Consider the following 11,981-nt stretch of genomic DNA (forward strand, 5'->3'; position numbering starts at 1 on the left):
TCGAAATTGAGTTAGTAGCAATAACGTATTCCAATGGGCTCTACTAATCACATAAAATAAGGAAAAAAAAGTTTTTTTAATGTGGGTTGGTCCGTTGTCGCTCTCACTGTCTCATATATCCTCTAGATATTCCCAATGATTAATAACTTTTTTAATTTCCGGTTTGGGAATCTTCCGAGTGGCGGCTGGAGCGGCAACGAAGATGGGCAAATTGGACCATGATTGTTCGCAGTTGCTGCTGTTGGTCCCGTCTGGAGTAGCAGGTTTCAATTATTAGTCACAATTTATAGGAATCCATAGCGAGGTGTAGACGATGATTCAGGGATGGGGTTGTAACACTAATGCAAAGTAAGAGGAAAGTAGAAAGTGAATGTGTTAATTCTTATGTGACTCTCAGGCCGCGTGTACCACCAATGGGCCACGTTGTTGCGTTTCGTTAGCTTCTTAGTAAAATTGAATAAAACTACTTACGAAACAAACCTTCTGCCCCAGATAAACCACCAAACCGTTCATGAGACAACACACTTTTTAATTAAAAGCACTTACATCGGTGACCGTCTTACACTGAAGCGAGAAATGGACACTTCGTTCGATTGTCAATGTTCCCATTCATACGTTCTCCCGTTGCGCGTCGATCAGAAAGCTCTCGACGGATTAGCCAGCTGCAAACGAGGCGATACAGCCTTTTCCAAACGCGAATCGTCTCCGTGGGTGTGTCGTTGAACAAGGTTAGGGGGAGGGGAAGTGAATTAGGCTGAATCATCCATGGTGAGCTGAAGGGCTAAATTGCGTCTTCTCTCTAAATTCATTTCCTCGGAGATTCGAATCAGGTTAGCCTGCTCCTGGCGGAGAGCTCGCTTCAGCTCCTGCAGCTTCAAACCAGCTTCTATTTGCTTCCCCGCTATCTGTCTCTGCAAAGCGGCTATCCGTTTGTTCAAAATATTGTAATCTGCGTTCAGTGGATCCGCTGGGTCCCGGTTAGCCGCGGAGTCACACGTCACGGGGCCGGTGTCTTGCTGCACCACGCCCGATGTCAGCAGGCAAATTTTATCGTGAAGCTCCGCTAACTGCGTCAGAGTTAGTGACTGCGAAGAGATACGTTGTCCGAGTTAAAGGTGTATTTCTTTTGTAACCATTGCGTTTAGAAATTCATGGCACGCGGTAGGTACCACATGGATGTAGTGATCGTCAACGGTAGAATCGATGACTACTTTTAAGTTATATCGAACGTTACAAGTCCGAAAAAAGTCAAACTTCGTAGAACTGTGTTATCAGAGATGTTTGCGGAGATTTACTTTGATTAATAAATGTAAGAAGATACGTTTCACGATTTCAAGGAACAGATTATAATAATAAGACTTAATATTGTATTCACACTTACGTTTAGCCAAGAATCAGCATCGAAGGCCGCTGGTTGGTTGCCAACATCCTGTGTCAAAGTAAAGTAAAATTTTGTAACGTAATTACAATTAAAACTCCAAGATTTTTGAGAATCTGGTAAGTCAGTCGTATTTCGCATTCAAAGACACAAAATTCGTCCATTGACACTATTCCCCTATCTCTAATAGTTCTCGAGATATTCCACAAAAATGATTTTTCAACCCTGACTTTGAACGCAGCTTTCACCCCCCAAATATGAAAACGGGGAAAAATAAAAAAACACGTATTTCTTATTTTTCGGTCCTCTATAATATATCCAAAAATCAAAATGATCGGAGGCGGACACCTAAAATACTCTACTTGTTTGTCATCTGGCAGGCAAATGGTTCCCAACGAACGCTTCGAGAACGAGCAATTGCCCACCGTAAAAGACGTTGAATTTTCGCCTCGCCCTGAGTCCGCCTTTGTCTCGTAAGACGGAACACGTATTAAAGAAAATTTAAAAAAAACTTTGGCCATGGACATTAAGTCTCTTATTCGCGAGGCTTTGTACGATTAAATAGATTATACTGTAAGTATTGTTTATGTTGCGTGTGTCGCGTACCTGCAGTTGCTTCAGTAAGTTAGCGATATTTTGTATGTCCTGCTCTGTTCGATAAATATTTTCGGACAGCATGTGAGATTTCTCCAACAGGTCTGCTATGTCTTGCCTCATTTGTGGATCTGTCGCCGTATCTTCCTCTGGTTTCACCGCCATTTTGGGTTCCTCCTTAACTTTACCTTCCAAGAAAGTGATGTAATCTCGAACCCGTTGCACACCTGCATTAGAACAACATCTTAAGTATCTTCCAGTTTAAGTATAACTAATTAATTAAGAAGAAATTACGAGAATTACGTCACTTCTGACATGGCAAGCAATTAGTATTTATTTTTACAGATCTATTAAAATTGACCTCGTTTTTATATGCAAAGGATATTATTCAAAGGAGCTTTAATATTCTCGAAAATTGTCACCTTTTTACTTCCCCTTGTTCTTCTGCTTTCCACGACGCAAGACTACTAAAATTCAATCCTTCAAATCCACTAAATTGATACAATAATACTGATGATATTCACTCCATAATGAAGTATTATTAGTACAGTATTTTACTTAATTATAGGAGTAGGTATTTAAAAAGGAGAACTCTGAACTTTGAATGAACTTTATGAATGTATTTAAAACCGCACATAAATAACACGAAAAAACAGGGGTATTTATAAAACGCTGACGTGATTCTAAATAATCTAACAATCGATTTCGCAAGTCAGTGACGACGCGCACGGTCACACAAGGGATGAGCTTATTTTTAACGAATTATTTTCTCACCTTTTCGTAAGGCCTGCAGGGGCCATTGACAGTTACATTTTTATCGCCCACCCCCAAGCAGACTTGCGAGGCGATGAACTGATTTGTATATTAACCGTACCACCAATTAAAAATTCGCCCCCGTCCAATGTCATTCGCGAGTGACGATATGAATCCCCGGCAGAAAAGGAGGCGATAAAGAGGGCGAGAACCACCATATTTTTTTAGTAAAGTGTCTTTTAAATTGTTTACCTTGATTTTGCTTTTCAAATTTTCCGCTGAGCAATTCGTTCGCCTTAATGAAATCCCCGCAGTCATCCACAATATCTTTGTCCATTTCCGTCTCCTTTGGCGCCACCGTCCTCACTGCATTCATTTCACCGACAATTTGTAATTACAGAGCCCGGAAAACGGAACGGCGTAATAACATTTTAACGACGATTAATGTTTAAACGTTAACAAAGTATTTCGCTAACTAGACACTCGTTGCCAGTCGTTTGAAATTACTCGGCGGACGGAGTTTAATAATAAAATAGCTGTGACTCGAAACATGGGGTGGTTTACTAAAAAACAAAGACAATTTAAACGTGTACGTCGTTAACACAAAAAAAAAATAGACGATTTCGAGGGATGAAGGTGACATGGGAAGAGGCCATTTTAGGGACATTTCTTGAAAGTTACCAAAGTTATTGCTATTTTGATATTACTATTTTTTAAAATAAAATTAAGTATTCGTTTTACACAAATGGCCTTATGGCCATTATTTCTTTATAGAAATGGGTAAAGTCGCTTTTCTTATGGAAGAAGCACAATAATTCGCACCCCACTTGTTCTTCATCTCTAGCAATGGGCATTTAAAGCAGTCGGAATTCTACTGTTCTAATTATCATACCCGAAGCTCGCTTCAGCCTAGTATGCTCATTCTTCAAATCGTCCAGCTCCCCTCGCAATCTTTCGTTCTCCTTCCGGCAGTGGTTCAACTCGTCTTTCAATTTTTCGTTCTCCTCCCGGCAGAGGTTCAACTCGTCTTTCAATTCCGCGTTCGCGGATTTCAGCTCGTCATACTCCTTTCTCAGCTGGTCCAAGCCGCCCTGCAACTGAGCGTCATAATCCTTCTGTTTATCCACCTCCGTCTTCAACGCAGCTATATCGGACTGCAAACTGGCGTTATCATTCTTCAACTTCTCGTTGGCCGCCCTCAGCTTCGCCAAATCATCCCTTAAACCTTTCGATTTACTTTCCGCTTCAGTTAGCTCGTCCTGCAGCCTCCCGGTCTCCGTCTTCAATTTCTCCAGCTCCGTCCTCACTTTCTTCAGGTCCGCCTTCGCTTTCTTCAGCTCCGGCCTCAATCTATTCAGCTCGTTCGTGGCATCCTCTAATTGCTTCCTCAAAATTCCCAGTTCCTCCGCGGCCGCCTCCAGATCCGCGATCTTCTTCCTCAAGCCGTCCCTCTCGCCCTCGAGATCCTTCATTCGATCTTCTGCCTCCTTCAGCTTGCCCCTGATCGCAGTCAACTGGGACGACAGCTTCCCATTCTCATCCTTCAATGCACCGTTCTCGCCCTTCAACGTCTCCAGCTCCGTCTTCAATCTATTCAGCTTGTTCGTGGCATCCTCTAATTGCTTCTTCAAAATTCCCAATTCCTTCACGGCCTCCTCCAGATCCACGATCCTCTTCTGCAAGCCGTCCCTCTCGCCCTCGAGATCCTTCATTCGATCTTCTGCCTCCTTCAGCTTGCCCCTGATCGCAGTCAACTGGGACGACAGCTTCCCGTTCTCATCCTTCAATGCGGCGTTCTCACCCCTCAGCGTCTCCAGCTGGTCGTTCGCATTCTCCAGATCCCCCTTCAGCTTCTTCATCTCATTCTTCAACTTCTCATTCTCCCCACGAGTCTTGCTCAGTTCTGCCTTCAGGGCGTTCAGCTCCGCCCTCAAAGCGTCCAGTTCCTTCGCCGCCGCGTCCCTCGCCAGCTGCTCCTTCTCCAGTTCCTTTCGCAGATTGTCCACCTCTTCCCTTAAACGATAGAGCTCGTTCAGCAACTCCTGCTTCTCAGCTGTCAGGTCAGCCAACTGGCCCTCCAGAGCTTTCGCTCGAGCCTCAGCGGCTGCGAGCGCCGCCTTCAGCCGCTCCGCCTCGACGTTCAGCTGATCGGCTTCTCCTTTCAGTCTCCCCAACTCGCTCCTCATTTCGTTCAATTGCGATTGCAACCTGTCGTTCTCTGTCTTGCAGGCCTGCAGGTCTGCTTGCAGCTTCTGGGAAGCTGCTTTCTGTGCAGCCAGGTCCGACCTGAGGGTATCGATTTCTACTTTTTGGCCATCCCCAGCGCCTCTCAGCTTGTTCGACTCCTCCGCCAGCTTTTTACGATCCTCGTCGAGAGTCGCATTCTCTGCTTTCAGAGCGTCCACCTGGGACTGGAGTTGGTTCCTTTCATCCTGTAACTTGTTCTTCTCGACGCCCAGCGCGTTCACCTCTGCTCTTAAGGCGCTGTTGCTGTCTCTCAGCGCGGCCACCTCTTCTGTGCAGGCATCGAGCTCGTTCTTCAGCGCCGCGAGCTGCTTCGCCAGATCGTCCGCTTGGCTTTTGTATTTGTTGTTATCTGCTCTCAGGTTCTCCAGTTCCTTCTTCAGTGCTGCGAGTTCACTTTTAAGGGCTTCAACCTCTGCAGCGCCCTTGTCCTTTGCTGCCTTTCCGTCTGCCAGGTCCTTCTTCTGCTGCTCGACTTGCGACGTTAGGTCGGCGAGCTTTTTATCGAGCGCGGACTTTTCGCCGAGGAGACGATTCAATTCTGCCTCTTGTGTTGCTCTTAGTGCCTGGTCATGCGAGAAGTTTTATGTAGAGAATTTTAAAACTGTAGATGATATAAACGTGAGGTATATTAACCTGTTAACCGGCACAGTTTTCGGTTGAAAGTGCTTTCTAGCTGAGTAGCGACAAATAAAAAGAAAAGAGTTAACTCGTCTTGCCCGTAGCAGGTATGAATCTGTCTTAATGTTGCTTCTCATACAAAGAGAATGATGAAATTGAAGACAGAAGAATGTAAAAACTGAACACTGTAAAAAACTCACGATTACAAAATACTAAAAAAATGTGCAGTTCACTTCGACACAAAATGTGCCTACCTTATATGTTTCACCTTTTTTAATAGTTTTGAGTCCCTCTGTCTATACAAAATGTGCCTACCTTATATGTTTCACCTTTTTTAATAGTTTTGAGTCCCTCTGTCTATACAAAATGAAATTGTGTCTAGCAAAGAGTTCATGAATTTATTATAATTCGTCATGAAGTATACATATTTACTATTAATTAGTTGCTTGGTTTCCCTTACCATTTTCACTCATCTTAGACGTTTCAATAAATCAATATTAGGTTTTTATATCTGACCGTCTCAGAAAGCAAACTAAGGAGTTCAGTTTTCTGCAAATTCCTCAATTTTAATAACCTAAGTAAGTGATGTTTATAGCATCACCAATTTTCTCTACTCTTAATTTCCCAAAGTTGATTAGATTGACTTCTGAGCGATTCGCTTAGCGATACCCTTTCTCATAAATTAAAAATACTCCATAATGGACGCATTCTTTTACCTGACAGTCGCTCAAGTCCTTCAACGCTTTCTCCAGATTAGCCTTTAGTTTATCCACTTCTAGCTTGTCCTTGCAGTTCTCCATTTTCCAATACTCCACATCTGCCTCCAGCTTAGCGATTTGCGCTTGCAGCTCAGCGACTAGCTTCTTCAGATTCGCGATCTCCGTTCTCGCATCAGCACATTCCGTTCTCAAGCTAGATAATTCCTGCTCCATATCTTGCAGCTGTGCACGAAGGGCCTGATTCTCCTGTTTCAGAGCCTGGTTCTGCGCCCTGGCCTCGTCGAGTTTCGCGATCAGATCCTGCACCTTGTCCTCCAGCATCACCATGTCCGCCTGCATTGTCTGATTGCCATCCCTTTCTTTCCCCAGGTTTGCCTTCAGCTCGTTCATTTCGCCCTGCAAAGCTTGCGCGTCATTTCGCAATTTATCATTCTCGCTCTGCAAACGAGTCACCAGAGGCTCGAGGGACTGGATTTTCTTCTCCGCGTCAGCCAGTTGAGCTCTCAGCTTATTTAACTCGTCATTCAATGACGCCGCTTGCCCCGCCAGCTGCTCCAACTCAGCTTTTAACCTCCCGTTCTCTTCCTCGCACGCCTTCGTGTCTCCCTTGAGTTTCTCATTTTCAGCCTCCAACTGGCCCTTCTCTGCTCTAAGCTTCTCGTTCTCCGCATTACAATCGACCACTTGTTTGCTCAATTTATCCCTCTCGGTCTGCAACGCACCAAGCTCGTCCTTCAGCCTGCTTAATTCCCCCGCTAGAGCGTCTCTTTCGCTCTTAATCCCATCAATTTCAGCCTTCAACGCGGCACCCTCGCCCTGCTCTTGCGCCGCCTGCGCCTGGAGCTTCTCCGCTTCCTCCTTCAGCTTCTCCGCTTCTTTCCTCCGCGCCTCAGCCTCTGATTGCAGCGCGTCGTTCTCAGCGATCAGTCGCTTCAAATTTTCGTCCAGGGAACTGTTCTCTTCTTTCAGTTTCTTCAGCTCGTCGTTCGCCTTTTCCAGCTGCCCTATCGCATTGCTCAATTCTAGCCTCGTTTTCTCGAGATCGCCCCTCAGAGCGTCTCCCTCCGCCTTGCATTTCTCAATCTCCGCCTGCAGAGCGTCGTTCTTCGACCTGAGCTCGTCGGCTTTGTTTTTCAGCTTCTCCATCTCGCCCACGCACTTGTCCAAGGTTTCTTTCAGCGTCGCCAGCTCAGACTTCAGTTGGTCCATCTCATTCTTCGACTTCTCCAATTCCTGCCTCAGACGATCCAGCTCTTCCTGCAAGGCAGCATTGTCGGCCTTTAGTTTCTCAATGCTCTTCTTGGCCTCGTCGAGCTCACGTCCCAGCTCCAAATTTCTCGCTATCAGGTCTGCATTCTCGTTCGTCAAACGATCCCTCTCATTCCTTAGGTCGCCGATTTCTGCCGCCAGTCTTTCAGCTTCCGCCTTCATCCCCTCGTCCGCCGCCCTCAGCGAGTCCCCAGCAGCTTTTAGCGCCTCTGCTTCCTTCCTCGCACCATCCAGCTCGCTTCTCAACGCCCCAATATCCTGCTTCAGCGAATCGTTCTCAGTCTTCATCGCCTCGAGGTTCTTCTTCAGCCCCTTGTTCTCTAATCCCAATTTATCGAGTCGTTGGCCAATGTCGTTCAGTTCAGCCTTCAGACCATCGTTCTCGGCCATGGCCTCTTCCAATCGTCTCTTAATATCCCCATTTTCATTCAGCAGAGCGTCGCGCTCCTCGGTCGTCTTGCTCAACAGATCCTCCAGTCTGTTGATCTCTGCCTCGAGATTGTCCAGCGCCCTTTTCACGTTTTCGTAATCGCTCCTCAAGACGTTATTCAAATTCTCCAGCTCCTCCAGCTTGCCCGCCAGCCCCTTGTTTTCCGTCTTCAGGCTCTCGAGCTCCCCTTTCAAACTTTCGTTCTCCTCAGCCAGGCTCTTCATCGCTGCCCGAAGTTTCGCGTTGTCCTCCGTCGCTGCGCTGAGCTGCTCCTTCAGGCTCGAATTTTCCGCCCGTAGCTTTTCAAGCTCGTCCCGGCCACTTTCCAGGTCCCTTTGCAGAGCTTCCTTGGCCGCCCTCTCTTCTGCCAGCTGGCTGGTCAGTGCCTCCACTTGCTCCCTGATCTCGTTCAGCTCCTTCAGCAACTCCTCCTTCTCGCCCCTCAATGTGTCTAGCTCTGTCTGGAGATTCGCTATTGTAGCTTTCGCGGACGCGAGGTCGCCTCGCAACAACGCCAGCTCCTCCTCCACCACCTGCAACGTCTTCGCGAGGGCATCCCTGTCCACGCAGCACTCCTCCAGCTCCGCGTTTCGCGCTTTACACTGGTCTAATTCTTCTAGCGAAGCCGCTAGCCGCGACTTCAGTTCGTCGATCTCCGTGTTCAAGGCAGCCTCGCGAGACAACGACTCGTTGATCTTCTCCGCGTAGTCCTTCTCGAGCTTTTGCTTCTGCTGCAGTATGTCGATTATCTGGTCGTTCCTCGCAGCCAACGCGTTCCGTAATTCATTCAGCGTGTCTAGAAGCTGGCCCTTCTCCACCTCGAGATCCTGTAATTGTGGCTGCAGATCCTCGACCTGGGATTTCAAGTGGCTCAGACCGAGCAGGTTTATCTCTGACTGTCTTAACTCGTTCAGGAGCTCGGCGATCTGCAAGCATATGTTTAAAGGAGAAGAATACCCAGGGTGGCTTGGGAAAAGATGGCTTCTTTCGCGGAGGTGGCTGGAGAGGAATATACAGTGAAGAGAAAGACGTCTTATAAACATGGCGCTGGGAACATACCCTATTTGCAATTTGTGTGCTCATTGATAAAGGTAGGTGGTCAGTGGCGGATTTAAGAAAACAGGCCCAGGTGGCAAACGTTCTGAGGGGACCATTTTTTCGGGAAAATGAATAGGTAGTTTACTAAAAACGGGCTAAGTGTAGTAATACCGAAAAATAGCGTTTAGTTAAAATCATAATTATTTTTTAAGATAGGGCCTTAGGGGGGCAGAAGGCAGGGACCCATTTTTCGGGAAAATGAATAGGTAGTTTACTAAAAACGGGCTAAGTGTAGTAATACCGAAAAAATAGCGTTTAGTTAAAATCATAATTATTTTTTAAGATAGGGCCTTAGGGGGCCAGAAGGCAGGGACCCATTTTTCGCGAAAATGAAGGGGCAGTTTACTAAAAACGGGCTAAGTGTAGTAATACCGAATAAAATAGCGTTTAGTTAAAATCATAATTATTTTTTAAGATAGGGCCTTAGGGGGCCAGAAGGCAGGGACCCATTTTTCGGGAAACTGAAGAGGTAGTTTACTAAAAACGGGCTCAATGTAGTAACACAAAAAAAAATATATAATTTGGATAAAATCATAATTTTTTTTTAAGGATGGGGCCCTGGGAGGGTTCTGGGCATAGAGTAGGTGGTAGAATTTTGATTAACCTCCGTTGGATTTTACTGTGTATCTATTGGTCAAGGTCTGAGCATTATAGAAAGAAGGAACCAGGAATCTAAGTGGAAGCATCAACCCTATCAAAGTTGAAAGTAATTCTCAATGCTGGCAATTCAAATAATGTACTGACAATGAGAGAAAACACGAGATTCCCTTACTATTTAATTCGCATGAAAATTAATGATTCCTACTCGATCATACATTTATATTTTTATAAGACGCAATATCGTGTTACTTAAACGAGTGGAAAATGCCTGTTAAGTCCAGACGGGGGAATTCTTAAGACCACAGGATTCCGTAGAAGATGGTAGCAGAAGACTTAGAATGTCCTTCCCAAACACCGAAGTCAACGACTGAACCCGTACCACCTTTCCTATCAACCAGTGCATTAAAATTACTAATAATCATATGTGACCACTTTGCGCGAGACGTCTATTCCCAGCCAACTCCCCTTCCTCCTAAAAAATTCCCCAGCGAAACTTCCAGCGACTCTATAACAGGAAAGTTAATCCACTGGACTTCGGAACGGGAAGGAAGTGGATTCCATTACTCAGATTAAATAAGCGTAGGGGCCGCGCGGTTGCCTCGGCTCCCAACTATCGCGATACCTTGCTCTCTCTCCTCTTGAGCTCCGCTTTCATGGCCAGGACCTCGTCGAGCAGATCCTTCTGGCTGACCATAGTCTCCAGGTCTTTATTCAACGAATCGATGATGCTGTTCTTCTCGTCCAGCTGCCTCCTCAAGTCGGCCACGGCCTCCTCGCAGTCCTTCAGCTTCTGCGTCAGCTCCGAGACGTCTATGTACTCCGGTACCGTGGTGGTTTCGGCCGTTTTCTGTGGGATCGCTCGATATTGGATCTCGGGAGCAGGCAGCTCCTTCTCTTCAAGGCTCGCCAGCGCGCGCCGCAGCTCCTCCAGCTCGGCCAGGAGACGAGCGTTCTCCACGCGCAAATCGTCGCAGCTCTTGGAAAGGTCCCCCAACGTCTCTATCGATCTCTCCACGACCTTCGCGACAGGCTGCTCCGGCATTTGACCGCCCTTCATCAAGTCCCGGAGCTTCGCCCTCAGGCGATATATCGCGGGACAGCTGACGTCCTCCTCCACCTCCACGAGTCTTAACTTCAGATACGATATCATGTCCCTGAATCTGTCGTGGCAGGAAAAGTCGTAGCCTCGCAGGTGGATCGAAGCAATGGGAAATATGGATGGAGCTTAACCGCTACGATTCTTTGACTGTTCATGAGTACACAGAGCGTTTGAGAACTGTAGATATTATGGTTAATCAATTGATGGACCACCGCAGAAGGGAATCAGATAGGCTGAGTAGTGATGAGAATGATAGGTGGCTTTTCAATCAATCCCACACGTATGTTGAATTTTAGCAGATACACTGCCGTTCATGAGTATTAGAACACCTGCTGTATTTGCTGAAAATGTGACATTTGGTACAGACTGAATAATTTTCACTGCTTCTATTTTGTTAGAGTTCTTGTCCAGTGTTCTAGCACATATAAACGGCAAGTACAAAGTGCCAATAACTCTTTTGCAAGTCAGTATTGTAAAACCCTCAATGCACCAATATCAATCATTGCTTTGGGTCTACATAGCTCCACATCGAATACAAAAAACGTACTTGTATGTACTTACATTAAACTTTCCCCCAAGGGTGTCCCTTTACAGACACTTTGACTAAACCCCTTGCAATTCACTGCAACTTTTCTGTCAACTATACCCCAAGGCACCACAGTGTTTAAAAATATAAAAAAAAAGTTTATCCGTATAAAAAATTTCAAAAAATTCATCTACCGTATTCGCACCCTCCAGAATACCGTTTGTATGCCCCAAGTACGTTACTGTATTGTTGCGCGGCGCAATGCTTGACTATACTACTGGCTGCGTCCGAGCTCGAATCACTGTTCGCACGCAATCAGCTGGATCGTCTACGTTTAAACCTAGGGACGTTATCGTCTAACAGTGAGGAATTGCGACCAGTACTCTTTCTTCTCGAGAGCAAAACCCTCCCGCAAGAATCTCATCTTCTCCCGGAGACAGTGCACCGACGAGCACGGATCGTCGCAGCAATCTCGTTCGGCGAGGGTTTCTTCTAGATCCACCACTTTATCTTCGAGGGCCGCGTTTGCATTCTGCAGCCTTTCGATTTCTTCCCGCGAGTGCACCAGCAGCGGATCAGGCTTCAATATCTCATCCGCGTTTAAACCTACACGGAAACATCTAATCTTTAGAAACATTCGAGTCGGGGCG

The 11,981-nt window shown here is 46.2% G+C and overlaps 1 protein-coding gene across 1 annotated transcript; it reads right to left on the bottom strand.

The window, feature by feature from the left end:
• Positions 1 to 717: 717 nt before the first annotated feature.
• Positions 718 to 10,856, bottom strand: LOC143368003 (uncharacterized). Its single transcript, XM_076810297.1, has 7 exons — positions 10,329 to 10,856; positions 6,307 to 8,934; positions 3,618 to 5,535; positions 2,978 to 3,091; positions 1,985 to 2,199; positions 1,382 to 1,429; positions 718 to 1,085 (listed from the first exon to the last, which is right to left on the bottom strand). The coding sequence occupies exons 1-7, from the start codon at positions 10,854 to 10,856 to the stop codon at positions 750 to 752; spliced, it is 5,787 nt and encodes a 1,928-aa protein (XP_076666412.1). The 3' UTR covers positions 718 to 749.
• Positions 10,857 to 11,981: the final 1,125 nt, after the last annotated feature.

Source organism: Andrena cerasifolii, chromosome 4 (assembly GCF_050908995.1).
Source record: "Andrena cerasifolii isolate SP2316 chromosome 4, iyAndCera1_principal, whole genome shotgun sequence".
NCBI lineage: Eukaryota > Metazoa > Arthropoda > Insecta > Hymenoptera > Andrenidae > Andrena > Andrena cerasifolii.

Bases quoted from the DNA above. Each gene is read 5' to 3' on its own strand.
- LOC143368003 (XM_076810297.1), bottom strand. From the start codon at position 10,856: ATGATATCGTATCTGAAGTTAAGACTCGTGGAGGTGGAGGAGGACGTC. The intron at 2,200-2,977 runs GTAAACAATTTA...GTTCTAATGCAG, and splicing joins ATTTGAAAAGCAAAATCAAG to GTGTGCAACGGGTTCGAGAT. The intron at 1,430-1,984 runs GTACGCGACACA...ACTTTGACACAG, and splicing joins ACTTACTGAAGCAACTGCAG to GATGTTGGCAACCAACCAGC.